This window comes from Balaenoptera acutorostrata, chromosome 21, assembly GCF_949987535.1.
Source record: "Balaenoptera acutorostrata chromosome 21, mBalAcu1.1, whole genome shotgun sequence".
Taxonomy (NCBI): Eukaryota; Metazoa; Chordata; class Mammalia; order Artiodactyla; family Balaenopteridae; genus Balaenoptera; species Balaenoptera acutorostrata.
The window spans coordinates 18070378-18091344 of NC_080084.1; the positions used below are offsets into that span (position 1 = coordinate 18070378).

At 41.2% G+C, this 20967-nt stretch overlaps 1 protein-coding gene and 1 long non-coding RNA gene across 4 annotated transcripts in view; one reads left to right on the forward strand and one right to left on the reverse strand.

Moving 5' to 3' along the window:
* The window catches only part of TRMT9B (tRNA methyltransferase 9B (putative)), a 72683-nt gene that overhangs the window by 41969 nt on the left and 9747 nt on the right, over positions 1-20967 (forward strand). For 2 of the 3 annotated variants that reach the window (XM_057537353.1, XM_007174040.2), the window contains exons 2-4: positions 9656-9852; positions 11945-12070; positions 16259-16413. In XM_057537353.1, the coding sequence (XP_057393336.1) occupies positions 16260-16413 (154 nt within the window). In that variant the 5' untranslated portion in view covers positions 9656-9852; positions 11945-12070; position 16259. Of the gene's footprint in view, positions 1-9655; positions 9853-11944; positions 12071-14837; positions 15013-16258; positions 16414-20967 lie in introns of all 3 variants that reach the window. The other variant, XM_057537354.1, reaches the window with a different exon arrangement.
* Positions 1-20967, reverse strand: part of LOC103016580 (uncharacterized) — an 82081-nt gene that overhangs the window by 14429 nt on the left and 46685 nt on the right. The window lies entirely within an intron of this gene.

The following is a 20967-nucleotide window of genomic DNA, read 5'->3' on the forward strand; positions in this document are numbered from 1 at the left end:
GGTCACAGGGGTAGCAAGATCAGCCTGGAAAAAGGATCGTATTATTGAGCACATATATAGCCTCCATCCTTGTCAACATGGCAGCCCAAGGAGTTCACGCACCCAAAGAGTCAAAGCTCTAGAGTAGTGGAGAAGGAGGTTTTGCTGGCCATCTTATATTCTTGAGTTAAAAATTCTCATACGGTGAGCCATTCTGAGAAGTCCATCCATACGATTCTTCCCCAAACTGTGTCTCTCTGTTACTAACATGCCAATCCGGCAGCCACTACATGGCGTGAAGCAAGTCATCTTGCCAGATCTTAGCTGATCTTTGGCCAAGCAACGTATGGCATCTCAATTCTGGCTGGGCCACCACTGAGTCCAGACTTTGATGTACCTGATGGGCAAGCTCCTCGGAGCCCCTCACTTTGGGCAGGTTGGCACAGTGAATCCAGAACCTCTGGTAAGGGCGCCCATGTTGGTAAATCTGGTACAATCATTATATTTCCCTCTTTTTGGCAGTCTCCCTCAGAATCCACACGTGTGGACATTTACCCCAGCTCTTTGTTCTCTACCTTCAACGTCTGTAATTCTCGTGGTGTGTAAGCCTTCGGGGTTTGGCTTCGTCTCCCTGGGCCGTGCAGGAAAGTGGCTGGGTACAGACCTGGAGACACTGAGAGGTGGAGGGAATGTAGGTGTGCAGGGGGCCAGCCTGCGTCCCTCTTACCAGAAACCCTCTCTGGTGGGGGAACTGTAGGGCCTACAAGGAAATAAGGAGGTGCTGGATCCATTAAGTCTCAGTCCTGTTCTCAGGGCCCAGTCTATCCCCCCCAAGAAATGTCCTAACTTTCTCATAAAATACTTGGTGACTCTGTGAATGCAAGTAATTTGGCAACCCACATGCTCTAACTTGGAGTTTAATTTTCAGCTGCTTTAGCCCTACAGCTTCGAGAGATAAGAGAATCAGGCTTAAGAATGAAGTAATTTGAGTTTGTTTTACTCTTTCTTAAGCTCTCTGAATGTCTTATCTCCCTTCTGGAATTCCTTATGGTCTTCTGTACTGTTCTCGGGGATGGCAGAGTTGGTCCCCACAGCCTTGCCTCTTTAGGCGCCTCATTCCTATGACCACAGGTGATTAACTGATTTAGCCTTTTGCTACTGTAAGCCATTAGCTGCCAGATTCCCATTCTGAAACATCAATGATGGTTTTCAGAATCTTTGCATCTCTCTGAACAGACTGGACTGTAACAACTACTGATACTTTTAAAAAATTAGTCGAGGGCTTCCCTGGTGGCACAGTGGTTAAGAATCCACCTGCCAATACAGGGGACACGGGTTCGAGCCCTGGTCCGGGAAGATCCCACACGCCACGGAGCAACTAAGCCCGTGTGCCACAACTACTGAGCCTGCGCTCTAGAGCCCATGAGTCACAAATACTGAAGCCCGCGTGCCACAACTACTGAAGCCCAAGCCCGCGTGTCTAGAGCCCGTGCTCCGCAACAAAGACAAACCACCGCAATGAGAAGCCCGTGCACCGCAACGAAGAGTAGCCCCCGCTCGACACAACTAGAGAGGGCCCTGCATAGCAGTGAAGACCCAGCACAGCCAAAAATAAATAAGTAAAATAAATTTAAAATAAAATTAGTTGAAGTTTTTAATTGCAAGCAGCAGAAATTAATCCTAGACGTCTTAAGTAGAGAAGAAAAATTTCTGGAATACACTGGGGATTGCACGAAATCAAGAGAGTCTAGGCTGGAAAATGGGTACAAACGAAGACCATCTGAAAAAGACAGGGCCAAGTTCCCACTGGAGCCTCCAGGGGAGGGTCTGTCCTTGCCTCTTCCAGCCTCTGGAGGATCCAGGAGTTCCTTGGCTTGTAAGCATAGCTCCGATCTCTGCCTCTGTCTTTAGTGGCCTTCTCCTATTTGTCTTCGCCTCTTCCATCTCCTATAATAACACTTGTTGGATTTAAGGCCCACCTGGATCCAGGATGATCCCATCTCGAGATCCTTAACTTAATTACATCTGCAAAAGGCTTTTTCCAAATAAGGTCACAAGCACAGGTTCCAGAGGTTAGGATATGGACATATCTTTTTTTTGTGGGGGGGGGCACCTTTCAACCCACCAAGCCATCTGAATGGACTGAATTGTGTTCCCCCAAATTTATATGTTGGAGTCCTAACCCTCAGTACTTCAGAACGTGACTGTATTTGAAGGTACAGTCTTTGAAGACTAATTAAGTTAAAATGAGTTTATCAGGGTGGGCCCTAATCCAATATGGCTAGTGTCCTTACAAGAAGAGGAAATTAGGACACAGACATGTAGAAGGAAGATAATATAAAGACACAGGGAGAAGACGGCTACCTACAAGCCAAGGAGAGAGGCCTGGAACAGATCCTCCTTTTATAGCCCTCAGAATGAACCAAGCCTGCTGACACTCTGACCTTGGACTTCTAGCCTCCAGAACTGTGAGAAAATAGGTTTCTGTTGTTTAAGCCACCCAGTCTGTGGTACTTTGTTATGGCAGCCCTACCAAACTAATACACCATCCCACCAGGTGAGGGAAGCAGGAAAACCTCCCTGCTTCAGTGGCCATGGAGAAAGGCAAGGCCCTGCATCTCACCAGTACTGCACACTAGAGGTTGTCCCTAATCACAAATACAGCTGGATGTGAGGCAGTCCAAAGACACAAGGCAATGGGCACCAAAATACTAGTACTGATGTGTTTCTGTATACTACAGAGTAGACACAAGGGGGCACAAGGCGGTGAATCCTAGCTGGGGTCAGGAAATACGACCCAAGCTGAACCTTCAAAGAGAACTGTGTCTGGCAGGTGGGCTAGAGAAGAAAGGTAATTCCAGGCAGAGGGAAGAGATGAGCAAAAAGCACAAAGACCTCAAATGTCTAAACCGTTCAGAGAATTGCAGGTCACAAAGGTGACACCAGGTAAGGAGCTTGTGCCTGAGTGTGAATCAGCTAAGTTGCTAAGCTGACAGCTTTTTGGGGACGGGCGATGTTGAGTAGCACCGTAGGGCACAGGGCATGGAGCTGTGGGTGGGACATCATAAGGGACAATGCTGGGCGTGGGCTGGGGTCAGACTGGGGAGGGCTTCATGACCTGCTGAGGTATTTGGACTTTCTCTTTAAGTCCGAAGAGGGGGCGCAAGACATGCCTGTGACAGTGCTGTAGAGGATGGATTCCAGGGCACAGAGCTGCGAAGGCAGGGAGGTTGGTGGGTTGGGAAACCACTGTATTAATCTGCTCTCCTAAACCCAGTTCTTCTTTTTTTTTTGGCTGCGCCACACGACTTACAGGATCTTAGTTCCCCAACCAGGGATTGAACCCGTGCCCCGGCAGTGAAAGTGCCGAGTTCTAACCACCGAACTGCCAGGGAATTCCCTAAACCCAGTTGTTTATTCCAGTGTTGGTTTGTGACAGTGTTTTCATCAATCTGTAGTAAAATGATACATTTTTAAAAGGTAGAGTAAATTTTTCATAAAGCTGAATTTTATTTAATTTTAAAGGACTTCTTCAGTTCAAAATTATGACCTCTCAACGTCTGTGGGATAAACTGTTTATTCATCGATGCAATCATGGTGTCAGTGAATAACAGGTTTTTTAAAAAATATAGGTGTGTGCTAGCCTTCAAGTGAAGAAGCAGCTGGTCCCTCTGGTTCTCCAAATGTCCCTTTGAGATTTTCCGGGTAATGAAACCCACAAGAGTGGGAACTCCTGGATTACTAGGGGAGGGCTTAAGCTCAGGCTGAGGCAGTGGGGAAGGAGATGGGGAGACGCATAAGGGGAATGAGACGGAGGTGGAATCTATAGGACAATATACTTGACAGTCCAGATTTTACTGGACTTCGCACATGGACTCTCTTCCTGAACGTCAAATATACAATCAGATTTTTTTTCAGTAATATCCCATGAGTGCCTCTTTTGGGTCAATTGTATTATAAACGTATTTTATAAAATACACCAATACATAGTTCATTCTCACATTTCTCCCCTTAATTCCATTCTTAGAATAACCATCACATGATTTATAGTCTTACGGTTGACTACATGGGCTCCCTGTAAAAGCTCCTTCTTGAACAATCATTTGACGAGAAGATTCTAAAATGACCATGAGATTCCTTGTCATGCAACCTGCCGAAACCTTCTTCCCTCAGAGGAAAGGGGATGGGTATTGTGCTGCTTCTCTTCTGGCTTTGCCTTTCGTGATATCAGAACCATCTTCTTCCCAGCTCCTGTTCCCGGGAGCCTATTGCCTCGACTTTAACACAGACTGAGAGCTGGTTTCATCAAATTGACATGAGCAGCAAATGCCGGGGGGAAGCTGGGGGTTATACTCTCATTTGTCTTCAATCTCATATTTGACTTTCTTGTTCTTCTCTGGCATTCTCTAATCTACACAATCAAGATGAACAGTGACAAAGTCACAATGAATAAGGCCTAGCCGGTGCCCGTGGAGAGGCAGCCTTGGATAATAGATCTCATAATGCATATTGTGCTTCCTCATTTCCTACTTTTTTGTATTCTCCACCCAGCACAACCCCCCGCCCCTCACACAGACACACATTCCTCGCCTAGATATTACCACCTTCATTTCCTTTATTTAGATTCTGGAGATACTATTCTATTCTGATATGAAGTAAAATACACAGTCTTCGAACATTTTCAAAAAAAAACAAGTATTCTTTGGGACTATTTGATCTTTCCCCTAAAAGAAACCCCCTCATTTTGTCCACATTCTTTCCACATATATTTACTCCAGGGTAACCTTTCGGTCCCTCTTGGGATTACAGAGAGGGTCCTATTCTCCCAGTGCTACATATTTTGTTACTTGAAAGCCCTGAGTTTGTTCTGCTCATAGGATTTCAATTAGAAATGCCAGCTGCCCTGCTCCTACCATTTCTACTATAATCTCTGGTGTATCATTAAGTGGTTCTGTGTAGCATAGGCAATACTAATTAGAACAGCACCCTGGTTTACATGCCTCATTATTTAGAGGGAGTAATACTCAGAGTTAAAGGATCACCCCAAATTATATTTATTTATTTTATTTTTATGGCTGCGACTGGTCTTAGCTGCAGCACACAGGATCTTCATCGAGGAATGCAGGATCTTTTGTTGCGGTGCGTGGGCTTCTCTCTAGTTGTGGCGTGTGGGTTTTTCTCTCTCTACTTGAGGTGCACGAGCTCAGTAGTTGTGGCGTACGAGCTCAGTAGTTGTGGCGTGCAGGCTTAGTTGCCCCACGGCATGTGGGATCTTAGTTCCCCGAACAGGGATGGAACCCATGTCCCCTGCATCAGAAGGTGAATTCTTTACCACTGGACCACCAGGGAAGTCCCCACCCAAATTATAAAAGCTAACACTGCTTGCTACCTTTGCTGCTCTATCAGTAAATCATATGCTTGGTCCCTACGGTGTCATTCAACCGTTATTCAGTGTCACTCTCGTATTCACCTGTAGCTTCTTGAGAGTGAGTGCCACCCATCTCTGTTCTTCTCAGAGCTACCAAAAGCAACAGTTGCCTAGTAGTTTCTTAGTCAGTATTTCTTGGATTAAGTCTAATTACTCTAGAACCCTAATAGCACATAGCTAACCTCTCCTCTAACATGTATGGGGGCTGACTATTGGTGATCCATGGTCTCCTAACCTCATTTTTTTTCTTGCTCTGCACAATCTCTTGATTTAATTCACTCCCTTTCTGTGGTGGGCTGGGTTTTAAATTATAAATGCTAACTACCTCCGGGTGAAAAACAGTTTTTAATAAACACCTTACTACCTCTTCACTGGACCAGCCCAACAACTTTAATTTTTTAATTGTGCAGAGATTTTTCCATGTAAATAGAAATGATAGTCAACTGGTTCCTTGCCTTTGCTTCTTGGGTCCATCCCCTGGACCAGGCTGGTGCTCAGGAGATTCTGTTTTTTAAGCTATTTGAGTCAGACCAAACTGTATTTGGTTGTGTCTGAACACTATATGCCTTCTTTCTTTGGGAATAAATGGTAAAAGTTAAAAAAAAAAAAGTCACTGCCAAGTCCTAGGATAATGATGATTTTTAAATGATTTCTAGTCCAGCCTGCTGCCCTGAGCTTCATATCCCTCTTACTTGGTTGTCCTTCAGATACCACAAAAACAATACGTCCAAACCTGAACCCTCCCTCGGATGTATTCCCTCTGACAGTGAACTGTAGCACCATCTAAAGGGCCCTCTTTTTTATTCTTCTCTGCCTTTCTTCACATATTTTTACCATAGACACCGACTGAGTGCTGTGTAAATTGCAATACTCAACAAGGATGAAGCGATCATGCGATCCACTGTCCCTATCTGGAAAACGTTGCCATCAATTACAGAACATAAGGGATATATACAAACAGCCCAGGCCATACTATAAAATATAATGTGTTACTGATCACTGTGGCAATTCCGTTACAACACCTAGTCCTTCTTACAGCCTCTTTCCTGCAGATGCATACATCTTAAGTAATCTTCTCTGGCTGTATTCACATGCATTCCAAAGGAAGTGTTTGTCACAGTTTATATATGGTCATTACCAAAGTTTCCTTTTGTTTGCCTTTCATTCTCACTCTCTCTCTCCCTTTATTTTAGGGTGGAGGTGGTAGATCTTACAGGATCAGCCTTATCAGTACCACTGATTCCTCTTCAGCGTGTTCTTTGCCTTAACTCTTCATCAGTCACCAAGTCCTATTAATGTGATGCTCTCTCCTTAATAGCTCTTGTATTTTCCCCCTCCTAAGCATCCTTAATATCATTCTTTGTCTAAAGTATTTAACTAGGTTCTTTCTCTGTGAACCTGTCCAGGAAATACTAGTCTACACTCTTGCCATAGATTTCTGGAAACCAGATCAGATTTTGTCATTTCTCTCATTGACATAATTCTATGGCTCGCCATTGTGTCCGGGATAAAATCTAACTCCTTAGAAAGCTAAACTAGGTCCTATGTGGTCTGACTCCTACGTACTCTTACAGCATCACCTGTCCTCCCTTCCTCCCTCCCTCCCTGTCGACTGTCTAGGTAAGAGTGTGAACTCTGGAATCTAACCTTCTGGTTTCAAATCCTGGCTCTGCTATGTGACCTTGGAAAGTCACTTATGTTCTCAGTTTTCTTGTCTATAAAATGGGGACAAGATAGTTCCTGTTTCATATAGTTTTTGGGTAGATTGAATGAGTTAAATATGTTAAATGCTTATAACAGGGCCTGGATGGTAGTAAATAATATATGTTGTGTGTACATGTATGTGTGTCTTGCTATTATTGTTAAGTTACTTGAAGTTCATCAAAGATTATAATTAGTCTCATTTCTTTTTTTTTTGTATATGCTGCTTCCTATGGCTAGAATCATCCACTCCCACTTTACCTGACTTACCCCTACTGTCTTCGGAGCTCCAGCTTGGTTGTCAGTCTCTCAAGGGAGCATTCACATGCCCCCACCACCACCGCCCCCCGCCCACCCCCCAGGCTGGATGAGTTGCCTCTCCTACGTGCTCCTATAGCACCTGTGCACACCTGGATCATAACATTCATCATACCAGGTGTGGGCTCTTGGCATTTGTGGTTTTAAATACTTGTGATGGCCCAAAGGTCCATGAGGTAGTAATTTGTAATAGGTTTATTTTATCTGTTAATCTTTGTATCTATCAATCAATCAGTCTATCTATAGATCGATAGATAAAATAAGGCAAGGCATAAGTAGCTTGGGGATTCAGAAGCTCAGAAGCTCTCGGGATGTATCCATACCAATAGTAAAGGTTCTACCATATTTTAATTTTCTATTTCTTTGTATGTTTCCCGTATTAAATTTTGGATTCCTAAATTGGGGGACTTAAAAAAACCTTTATCCCTAGTGCCTTATAGTTATATAACAGAGGTTTAAATAATATTTACTGAGTGAATGAATGTGTATTTTTAATTTAATACAGATTTTTTTACCCAAAAGCTGACTTTGCCCCTGAGCCATAGTTTGAGGTGCTGACCCGCTTCCCAGGAAAATATACACACATGGTTAACCTCAAAATTTCAAAAGGTTTGAGTCACCTTTGCCCTCAAGGACAGTTACCCATTTATTCAAGGAGAAAGGGAGAAGGAATGCATTTTTTAATACTAAATGCTCCAGAGATGTATGGCTGATAAAGTAAAAGGACTCATTTGAATTCAGTTTTTTAAAAGATAGATACTACCCTATTTTGTCTTTGGCCAGCAACTTCTTGGAAAAGATAACATGATTCGTTTTCAAGAGAGGCAAATTTGGATCATAATTTAGTAAACTTATAGAAAGTCAATTATCTTTATAGGTGTTTGGGGGCTATGATTCGGGGATATAGAAGAAAAGTTCCCCACCCCTGCTTTCACCCGAGTAGCTCACACATGCCTGCTGCACTATCTGAAATTCTTTTCATTCGCTACACTTTGTGACTAAGGCTCGCGGAACACTCTGTCCTCAGTGGCATATCTGAGAGGGTGAATGCATTTGGGCACTCATGCCTGAAGGAAAGGTGCTTAGACAGCCAGGGTGGCTGGTCAGGGCAGGAAGGTGAATCCCAGGGGACAGCCTTTAGCTTTGCCACTAGCATGGAGGCTCAGACGACAACATCATCTCCTTTATGATTAAGGCAGGCTCTAAAATTGCAAAAGGAAAGATGAGATCTTTTGGCTAGTAGCTCTTTCAAGACTCTTCCTAAATGTTCTTCCTAAAAAGCCAAGCTTCGTGGCTCTCAGTGGTACAGATCGTATACCTGCATATGACTGAGAGATAACATGTTAAAATGTATATGCATATTCTGAAGACCAGAGAGAAGCTTTCCAAAGCACACCCAAATCAGTGCTTCTTAAAGAGGGACCAAGAGTGGAGTGGATGGGGAGCTCAGGGAAGTTCGGGGACCATCCTGAGAATCACTATGTGTAATAAAGGGGTACAGTTCGTGGCACTGAGGTGCACACACAAAGGATGTGAAGACCGAGGAAAATGGTTGAGAACTATGATCAAGATTAAAGTCCATGTGCCTCATTTACAGGTAAGGAATCAGGTCCCCAGGTGTTACAGGATGCGCTTTTCCTACCACGCCAGACATCTCTTCAGACCTCATTTTACACGCCAAGACCTCTCCATTACAAAGTGCTTTCTGTCATAGAAGGTCCTTTTTTTAAAAGTAACTCAGAGTCTTTTGATGAGCTTCATGACAGACCTGCTCTATTATGAAAAAAGAAAAAAATAAATGTGAACAACGAAGAATAACTAAGAATACTTGTCAAAGTGACATGGAAATAGCTGATAATATGAGCAAATATTGAACAGTTAAATTGTACTGGAATGACTTAATAACATTTAGTCATATCTCTTAAATAGTTACATTTAATTAAACCACTGGATTCAAAGTTGACTCTCAGTGCTTGTAACTTTTCGAGGAACAAGAGGAAATCATCCAATTTAATTTTGGGAGCAAGTACTGTATGTTTTACAGAAAGCTGAGGAATTGATTCAGAAACTACTCTTATAGTTCTGGCATGTTTCATATATTAACAGTTCTTTCTAATCCCTTCTTCTCTGGGTAATTTATGCATATGTCAAGAGGTCAACCTGGGCTGTAGCTGGTTCAATATTTTTATTATGTAAAATGAACTTTAGTATTTGTTTTTTTCCTAATAGGCCCTGTATTCCCTTCAAAGGCTCATACAGAATGGTTCGTTGTGTGAAGGGCCTCGCTATTTGATTCCACTCCTACTACTTTGCATTTACATTACACATTGAGAAAATTATGAACAACAACTATCACTTCTGAGGGTGGAAACTGCCATGAATCACAAAGACAAGAAGTAATTTTCTGTAATCACAAGATGACTCAGGTTAGTAGCTTTCAGCTATCACAGCAATTCACATAATATGAGCATATTCGGGAAACCTAATTAGTCCCAATTCCTATAATTTAAAATTTATGACAATGTGATATAAGGTAAGCTGGAGTTTATTTTTGCACTAGGTGGAAAAAAGAATTTGAAAATAGTTGTCCAGGGTGAGTTAAAATGACAAGAATGTATTTAGTGTTTTATTAGAGAACAAAATGTGTTTCTAGGACTTAAGCATATTGTGAAATGATAGTTTTTATCATTCAAAAGGTTGCGGTATAATTTGTACTTGAAAATAATATGTAGGTGTTACATTTGAGGTATCATATATTAAAAGGTTTTAAAAAAACCTATGTATTTTATAATGAAGTCTTTTTATAATGTAAGTAAAGTATTTGAACTGTCCAGACCAATTTGTATTTTCACTTTAGAATTACAGTTTGAATCTATCTTTGAGATTTAAAGCAGTTCTATTCTCTTTTTTTAAAATACTGTGTCTTCTGTGGCATTTATAACAAGAGAACAATTTACAGTTATTTATATTTGTTTTTAGTTATAAAAATGTGACTATTGTGTGTCTAGGGTATATCTCTGAAACAGGCCTCTGCAAGGGAAGGAAATTATGAAACACAAAACACAACCGGGAAAGCTCAGTCTTAGCTCTGCTTCCTGAGTGCCTCTTGACTCCTACCAGGGGATTAATGATTTATGAACGAATATTTGAGGACCAGTTTATCTAGAGTAAAGCATTGTTGTCTTGCATAGGGAGCTAAGGAAACAGCTCACTGATTCATTAGTTCTACAGTTAATTACTGAGTGAAGGCACTATGATATATATAAAAGAAAGATCAAATTTCAGTTCTGCCCTCCAGGAGCTTCTAATCTAGTTGGGAACATATACAAAGTTGAGAGTTCAAGATAGTATCAGGAGAAATGCTCTAAGAGTGATAGCGATAATAAATATGCAGTATATAGAAATACTGAGAGAAATTATTATTTTTATGGATAGCTATCCTTAAAGTCTTTATGGAGGAGAAAGAGGCTGAGCTAGACTTTGAAGGTAAGATTTTGGAAGGGAAGAATTTCAGATGAGAAAGAACAGCCTGCTGGCTTCAGCAAAGACCTGAGTGACGAGCTATAAACAAGGCCCACTCAGGGAAAGGTGAGTAGAGTTCTTTGGGTAGAGTTGAGAATTTGAGCTGTGGCAGTTATAGGACATGGCTGGAAAGCTAGACTGGGACCAGGTAGGTCATGGAGGCTTTTGAATGCCAGATGGAGGAGTGCAAGCTTTATCTCATAGAAGTCTCCTGAAGGGTTTTCAACAGAGAGGGGAGATTATCAAATGCACATTATAGGAAAATTATCCAGCATCAGCATGAACTAGAGATTCTAAACTGCTTTTCTTGGGTTCATGGAGGGAAATTACAAGTTACAGCCATCAGGCTAAGAATAGCACATATGCAATGTGGTCTTTGCAGTTGCCTTTTACTATAGGAGTGTATGGTGTCTCCAAGCAAGTGAATATTGATTGAAAAGGAGTATTGCAACCTCCCAGCATTATGGATATATTAGAGGTGACAGGTGTGAGGAGTGGGAGGAAGGCAAGGGGGACAGAGAGACCAACTAGAAAGCTGTAAGAACAGCTCAGATACTAGGTCGTGGCAGTACAGAAAAGAAAGATGGAGAGGTGGCAAAGATGGCAGCACTATGACAACAGCTCTGATCTTCTCTTAGTCTAGCATTGGTTCCAATAGGACATTGCGTCCCACTATGTTCTGTTGCCAGAGGGCTCCAACAAGAGTCCTTTCATCTATGTGTGGCAAGTCCTCTTGGGACTCTGGTGGCCGCAGCACATCTCTTCCACTGTGACACCCCCTGACGTCCATGTGGTGATCGTGAAGATGCATTCAAGTCTGAAATAAAGTGTTTTGCCTGCAAACATCAAAACAAACAAGGGGAGGGATTTGTTGGGAGTATACTAAGTAGCTGATAGAATAGAAGAGCTGCAAACCAAACCTCAGGAAAGGTTAAGACTTAGGAGAAACTGGAGGATATTTCCTTTAGTGATTTGACTTCAACTACCTCTTGTCAGTTTCCCAGGGGAGAGAGAATGATTGTCCTAGATTAGGTCATGTGTCCACCCCTGTCCTACGTGACTGGCAGGCTCCAGCATCACTCGAAGTCCAAAGAGAGGTGCAGTTCCTCAACGGAAGAGTGGGTAAGCAGAAATTTTTTAAAGTATTTAATCTCTGAAATGTCTGGGATTGTAAATAATGGTCATAAATGCTTGGGCTCAGGCTTGGGGAGAGATTAAGTATTCCCTCGAATCTTAGATCTCCAAAATTATTTTTCACTACTACCTCTGACAGGTTCTCTTCTTTTTCAAACTAATGTCTTACTGTTAAATACACACACACACACGTTGACAGAAACCGCTTCCAGCAATACCTTGATGCCTCCACGCTTTCAGGTCCACAGATATTAGTGTCCTTTCTCCCTGCCTCTCTCCTTTCCTTCCTTGGCTCACAATATTAAAGTAAGTTTAAAAAAGTGGCATATAGAACCGTATTCTGTTTTCTCCCAATTTTGTTCTATCTACAGTAAAAAGTGTTAGTATTTATAAAGAAAAAACGGGACAAACTCACATAGTCACAAGTTATCTTCTAACAGAATATGATGGATAGTTTTTACTTTTTCATTATCTAGATGGATAATCAACATCCTTTATGATGAGCTGTTTGTTCCCTTACTTTTGGCTTAAAACATGCACACTGTCCCTCCATAAAGAGCAGTCACTCAGGGACCTGGGCTGAGGCTGCCAGGATCGCAGAGACACTCACTGGCTCATAAAGCTTCTGCCCAGAAGTGATTCACGTCTTTTCTGATCACAGGTAATGGTCAAAGCAAGTCCCACGGCTTTGCCTGAATCAAGCTGGGTAGAGAAGTGTTCTCCTAGTTACATGCCCAGAACAGGAAAACCACACATCTGTGACCTGTTGCTGACCACCCTGCTGCTGGAAGCGAGAATGCTGATGTTTGTCTCTTTGCTCCTCTCTCCAGGGGAAACACACCAAGCCACTGACCTCTCCTGTTAACTTCCTATCACTTTCTCTCCTCTCTTCCGCTGTCCAAGGAACCACTTTCCATTGCACTTAAAGTCCAAAATAGTTCTTCAAGTTTTTGGTGCATTACATTCTATGACTTCTCTGTCCCTTTCAAATTACCTTCTCTTCTTTCATGACTCACCAACAAGGCATCAGCTCCAAGGCCTGGAATTTGTCAGGACACAGATTAAGAAGCCTGGCTAAACCAAACCCTACCTTCCTAGCTTCAGCTTGAACCCTATGTTACTACTTTAGTACTAGTCTTACTTGCTTAGTCATATTACCGGATTCACAAGGAATTTGCATATGTGTATACTGCAGGAAATTTAAATCCACAGACTGTTGAAAATGTCATATTGGATGGCCCCAACTCTACAAATTAATTTCATGGTCAGCTATATATTCTGCAGAATATAATCTTAAATGTAAAATAAACAAAATGGATTTATACTGTTCACACACTTTATAATAGCTCTTTGAGGTTACTTGTTTATAGTAGAAGGAGGGCAACTTGGGGGGAAGACTTAGAGAGAAAGGTCTCCACGGGGTGCTGTTCAGATACTACAAATTCTGAGCTTGTAGTTGGAGCCAGATGGAGGGGAATCAAGTTTATGCTGATTGCCACTTAACATTGGCAAGTGCAATAAAGTATTAAAATTTATTTGTTTTACGGTTCTCAAGACTGTATTGCCTGATTGATTCCTTGAGGGGGGAAAGTTTTAAACAGACTTAAGTCTACTGAGATTTTGATTAAAGAGAAAAGCACTCAGTGTTTGGGTTTTTCTCATGTGTAGGCAGTTATAGCCAGCCATATGTTTACTTTGTAAATTCTAGTTGAGGGTGCAATATAAGCTGTTTCAGTTTGGGTGGAAGTTTTGTCAGACATCACAAATGAGATTTGTACTGTGTCAGGAGTTTGCCAGATTTTTTGCAGGGACTGTGGGCAGGTCCGTAGTAATTAGGGATAACCTACTGCTAGTTTGTTTTAAGAGTAAATCCTGAAAAGCTCTTCCTCACAGTTGAGGGAATGATGGAATTAGAATATTATCATTTGGTGATAGTATTACTCAGCCATAAAAAAAGAATGAAATTCTGTCATTTGCAGCAACGTGGATGGACCTAGAGAATATTATGCTTAGTGACATAAGTCAGACAGAGAAAGACAAACACCATATGATTTCACTTACATGTGGAATCTAAAAAATAAAACAAATGAATGTATGTAACAAAAGAGAAACAGACTCACAGATATAGAGAGCAAACTAGTGGTTACCAGTGGGGGAAGGGGAGGGGCAAAAGAGGGTTATGGAATTAAGAGATATAAACTACTACGTATAAAATAGATAAGCAACAAGTTTACATTGTACAGCACAGGGAAATACAGTCATTATTTTGTAATAACTTTAAATGGAGTATAATCTATAAAAATATTGAATCACTATGTTGTACACCTGAAGCTAATACAATATTTTAAATCAACTATACTTCAATTAGAAAGAGGCATCAATGGATTGGATGCTATAAGTGGTGAGTGAGATGATGAGAAATAGGACATTTACATGGTCTCAAAGTATCTCTCATATTTCTTAAACAGAAAGCCGGGGAGGGGTAGGCACTTCACAGTGGAGTAACTAATCAGATGCCATCTTACCCAAGTGCTTCCTACTTCCTAGAGTGAGGGGGTGGGCGTATGGAGGGAACACAGAGGCTGTGCAAGGACAATCCCTTCTCTTACCATATTCCCATCTACAAGCTTGTGGGTGTAGGGTCCCCTCTCTTCCCACACTCCCCAGGTTACTCTCTTCTACCAAAGCCAATGTTACCCTCTGTACTCAGAGTCCATTCTGGTTGTTTGTTTGCTTATTTGTTCATTTTTTGAAGGTCTGCTGTGTGCTAACTACTGAGGATTCAGCGTTAAGTAAGATAAGTCCTCGTTGCCTAGGATCTTCCAGCCAGTGCTAGAGAAGAATATCTAACAGACTGTTACAGCCCTCGGTAATCTGTAGAGGACGCATGGGATGCAACAGGAGTACAGGGGGCAGGACTGAGCTAGCTGGTATGCACGAGTAGGGTCAAATGGGTTCTCCAGAGATCAATAATACTTTCATCTTGACTGGTAAAAAGCCACATTCTGAGCCCTTCCCTGGGATACTCCGCACTCACATGCCACAAGACAATAATTAAAAGATCAAACCCCAAATAAGCAGAGGCCTCTAAGAGCTGCTCTTGTACTTTGCCCACTCCTTTCTGATTGCCCTTATCCTGCATGGAAGTCAGGGAAGTCTCCCTGGAGGAGGCGATGCCTATGCCAAGGATGAACAGGAGTTAGCCTGGTAATGCACAGCACCCGTCCAGCCCCTGGATGACACGGGCTGTGTCATGCCTGAGAAGCCACGATCACTGAGTATTACAGGTGCATCTGATGCTGGGGAAGGACGGTGAGAAATGGCTTCAAGAGGAAAATGGAGGCCGGATCAAAAAGAGCCTTGTATGCCCCCTGAGATACCTGAACTTGATCAGACAAGCTATAAAATGCCTTTGAAGAAGTCTAAGATAGGAAGCAACACAGTTAAGACTTATGTTGTAGAAAAACAATTGTGGCATAATTGAAGGAAAGGGATTGAAGGGCAAACAAACAAACAAAAACTGTTTACAGCCTGTTGAAGCAATTCAGGCAAGAAATGAGGACCTTTTCTAAGACAGAATCAGTAGGATATAGAGAAATGGTTGGAATCCAAAAAAATTAAAAAGGTAGAATCAGTCGGGCTTTGTGATTGGATTGGAGTGCTGAGTGACGTGCTATGAAATTTTAAAATCTACTTAGCATCCGATAGAACGATTTTATCCAGAGTGAACCTTTGCTAAGACCTTTGTGTATGCTTCCCAAATTAAGAATTGATCTTCCAGAGAAACATACTATAATTAGCTCATTCCCAAATGACTGTTTTCCGAAGATGTGCAGGTAAGAAGGATGCATTTGCTAGTCTTCTGACAACTCTGGTGAGGTTCTAGTGAAGGCTGTGTTCTTTGCAGCTTATAAGAAAGTATAAAAACGGGGACTTCCCTGGTGGTCCAGTGGTTAAGGCTCCGTGCTTCCAGTGCAGGGGCTGTGGGTCTGATCCCTGGTCAGGGAACTAAGATCCCACATGCCGCGAGGCATGGCCAAAAAAAAAAAAAAAAGTATAAAAGCAGCACAATCTTGGCAGCTGTAAGTTCCCAATTTTAGGAAATCCGCATCCCCGTCAGCCATGTCTGGTGCCTACTCTGAACTGCATTCCTTGGCGTGGCCCTGTTTTCCCCAGGATGGATCATGCAGCTGCCCAGCTGGAGAAGCAGCACGTGCACGATGTGTATGAGAGCACCGCTCCTTACTTCAGCGACTTGCAGAGCAAAGCCTGGCCTCGTGTCCGCCAGTTCCTCCAGGACCAGAAGCCTGGCAGCCTCATCGCTGACATAGGTAACCCGGGGAGGCGCCACGTAATCTGAAGTAGATTCCGCCGTGCCTTTCCTTTCCAGATTCATGTTTCATTTCTGCTCTAACCAGAAGTCTGAAACTGTGGCCTTGGCATGTCAGCACCTGGAACATGCACTTTACAGCAGAGATTCATACAGTCAAGTCAGAAAGTAGGAAAGCCCCTCAAATCTACATATAGACAGTGGCAATTTTTTCAGAGCCTTCGTGCACATCCTCCCACAAAAATCAACCTGACGTTGCTTGAATGAATCAGGATTGAAATGGCCGCTTGTGAAATTGACCATTTTAAATTCAGAGTTGACTTCCCTGGTGGCGCAGTGGTTAAGAATCCGCCTGCCAGTGCAGGGGACACGGGTTCGAGCCCTGGTCTGGGAAGAGCCCACATGCCGCGGAGCAACTAAGCCCGTGCGCCACAGCTACTGAGCCTGCGCTCTAGAGCCCGCGAGCCACAACTACTGAGCCCACGTGCCACAAGTACTGAAGCCCGCGTGCCTAGAGCCCGTGCTCTGCAACAAGAGAAGCCACCACAATGAGAAGCCCACGCACTGCAACGAAGAGTAGCCCCCTCTCGCCGCAACTAGAGAAAGTCGGCATGCAGCAACGAAGACCCAACACAGCCAAAAAATAAATTAATTAATTAATTTAAAAAATACTTTAAAAAACACTGAATGATTTAAAAAAATAATAAACTTAGAGACATTCACATTCGTGAATACGGTGTTTTGGTGGCTCACGCTGAGTAGCTCTCACGCCTTCTACAGAAGCGCCAGAATTGTGAGATGATAGAAGAGGTCCTATAACCTCTTATGAATCTCATGGATCCTTTCCCTTAACTATTCCTTAGGGGTCTTATTATTAGAGCATATCTTTAATTAGATCATATCCTCATAATCAAGTAAATAATGATTTGCTTGGAGGACTTTGGCTCAGTATCTTTTGGAATCTAGAAGTGGTAAATCACAGCCCAGGAGATCTAAGATTAAGTTTTAAGACATGGTAGGATTCCTATTTGAAGCATGCCCACTTAAAACTGCTTTCTAGCAATTACATGCATACGGCACCGTAAGAATCTTAAGTCTACAGTTACAAGTTCCGTCTAATTTGACATTCGCTCTAAATTTTGGTAAGAGAAACAGATGTGCCCAGGGCTTTTGGCTTGTTAAAGATGGTGCGAGCAGTGTAGAATTTGGGGAAGGGGTACATGTCACGTAGAAGTGGAGAGTCTTTAAAAACATCTGTATCATGTCAACTTAAAAAAAAATCTGGTTTCATAAAATGCAGTGAGTTTGGAACTCTTACCACTCATAATATAAGCAAAGTACCAGAATCTTAAATCAACTGGGAGGAAAAGGTTTGGGGATACAGAATATATATGCTACTTTCTCATACCTTACACCAAAAATTCCAAATGGAGCAAAGATTTAAGTATAAGAAAATGAATTCATTAAAGGACTAGATGATGACTATATAATTTAAAAAAATATTCTCAAAAGCAAAAGGCCTCTCAATGTATGACACATAAAAAGGGAGAAGTCATAAAATAAAATACAGTTGGTTGTCATTATCCACAGTAGTTAGGTTCTATAAAGTTTCCGTGAACCCTGAATTAGTGAATACTGAGTTATTGCCCTAGGGGAAATACTGGATTAGGTTCCTAGGAGCCTGTGGTCACAATATTTTTGTCAACTGATCAATAACTAACCTTGTTTCATGTGTGTTTCTGTGTAAAGCTTTACACACATGCGCTGCCAGTACAGACTTGGGCACTGCGAATAAATTTTAGCAATTAGGTGAAGAGGCAGATACAGAGTCTGTGAGTAATGAGGATTAATTGCATTGGTATTTTTGACAACATAAAATTTAAAAGGTTCTACAAGGCAAATTTCTAGACAAATACATAAATGAAGTAAAAAACCAAAAACAAACTAGGTAAAAATATCTGCAATATATCTGATAGAAAAATAGACAATTTTCTTACTCTGTGGAGCCTTCTTCAAAGTCAGTATGAAAAAGACCAACAACCCCCCTGCAAAATGATGAAACCATATGAACAAACAGTTCAAAAATGGGGGGAATACAAATTGCTTAAAATGTTTTTGATAGGTAATCCATTTAAATGGCTTAACAACAAGGTACGAAAAAATGTACAGTGAAAAATATTCTCTCATCCCAGTCTTCCAGCACCAAGTAACCCACATCAGAGGCACCATGCTCTTAGCTTCTTGTATAATCTTCTTGAGGTATTTCACATAAATATAAGCATATTTGTGCACATAAGTGCGTGCATGGGTGGATTTCCCTTTTTCAATTACACAAATTAGTATGTTATACAAACTGCTATACACCTAGCTCTTGTTTCTTTTAATATATTGAGATCACTCCACGTTTGTTCTCATAGAGCTGCTAACTATTAAAAGCTGCATAGCTTTCTATGCTAATAACACCATACCAACAGATATGTATGTTGTTTGCTACATTTTGCTACTACAAATTATGGCACAAATAATATTCTTTAAGTACCGCTGTGCAAATCAATAATTATATCTAGTAAATGTTATTCACCCATCTGTATCTTTTGATTTTTATACTATTTATACTTTTTACCACTCAATAAGTAAATAAGAATATTTTGATTATACAGTGAAAGACAAGTTTTAAAATAAAATTGAAATTAAGGGGCTTCCCTGGTGGCGCAGTGGTTGAGAGTCTGCCTGCCAATGCAGGGGACACGGGTTCGGTCCCTGGTCTGGAAAGATCCCACATGCCGCGGAGCAACTAGGCCCGTGAGCCACAATTACTGAGCCTGCGCATCTGGAGCCTGTGCTCCCCAACAAGAGAGGCCGCGACGGTGAGAGGAGAGAGCGCACCGCGATGAAGAGTGGCCCCCGCTTGCCACAACTAGAGAAAGCCCTTGCACAGAAACGAAGACCCAACACAGCCCAAATAAATAAATAAATAAAAATTAAAAAAAAAATTGAAATTAAGAAGAAATCAATGAAAAGGAAAGAAAGAAGCCCAAAGGGATTAGTAGAAAAAAAAGGAAGTAGAACAATACGACTATCTCCAAAAGGAAATATTTTTTCTTTCTAGGTTTTCCACTTAGCTAAAATCATCAACAGTTTAATTTGACTGGTTATTAGATTAGCAATTTATAATTAATGACTAATAAAACTTTGCATAGGTAATAAACATGCAGAGGTAATCGTGTTCCAGTTGCCCACACAGGAATTATCTAGCCGCTTCGCTATTTTAGTGGTGCGATTTTTTTATTGGCTAAATTTTATTAAGCACATCACCCCACTCCCAGCTGATCTGCTGAGGTGTGTGATAATGGCTCCTGATGGAAACTAACTCTTCAGGGCAGGTATCAGGAATGAAGTGAGCAGGAACTGTAGTTTAAATATAAAGAGCGTTGATGATTCAGAGACAGCAGAAATGCAAAGTACCCCCAGGAAATCCTGTGATCTTTGCAATTAAGGCAATACCTTTTCCTGAAATGGGCTAGTAATTTAAGGCCATTAGAAGATGGTGCATGCCAGGGATAAACTGGGAGATTGGGACTGACATATACACATTACTATATATAAAAGAGATAAATAATAAGACCCTGCTATATAGCACAGAGAACTCTACTCAATACTCTGTAATGGCCCATATGGGAAAAGAATCTAAAAAAAAAAAGAGTGGATATATGTATATGTATAACTAATTCACTTTGCTGTCCAGCAGAAAGTAACACAACATTGTAAATCAACTATACTCCAAAAAATTTTTTTTTAAATAAACTAAAATAAAAAATAAAACTGAACCACATTTGGTTAACCAAACCATTTTATTATAACCTTATCCCTATATATATAAATCCCATATTTCTCTCAATTCAAGAAAGTATTAAACTAATAAATTATGAATAAAAATGGACTGTAACATTTAAAAAAAAAAAGGTGATCCATGGAGGGTGTTCTGTGGCTTGAGGGCTTTACTTGGATTAGTTTAGGAAGCAGAATAAAGACTAGAACTAGATTCTTTTCTGAGCAAGGTGACCTTTTTACCTGACATCAGAGACAACTATCCTAATAGTACTGAAATTTTTATTTTTGTATACATAACTAAAACTAATTTTTCAATAATTAAAATTCTTTTTGCCTTTTAACTCTCAATTATTTATTCCCATATTCTGTGGTCAGACTTCATTTGCTAAGTTATTCTCTAATTATCATTCCTTCTCTGAGTCAATAAAAATTTAGAGCTCCTACTAAGTGGCAGGCACCAGGCCTGCAGAATAAAACATATTGCCTCATCTCTGACGTCAAAAGATGTACATAAAAGGAGAAATAAATAGGCTATATTCTTCCTTTTCCCATAGGAAAAGAGAATTCTCTTTCAGATAAGGTCTTAGCAAAAAACTCTTAATTTATAAAATGTAGTTCCTTCTGCAAACTTCAGAGGGAACATTCAGATTAATTATTTCTAGCAAATACTCGCCCACCATGGGCCAAAACATCTTGTTGAATTGAGGCAATTATCTGTTTTCTT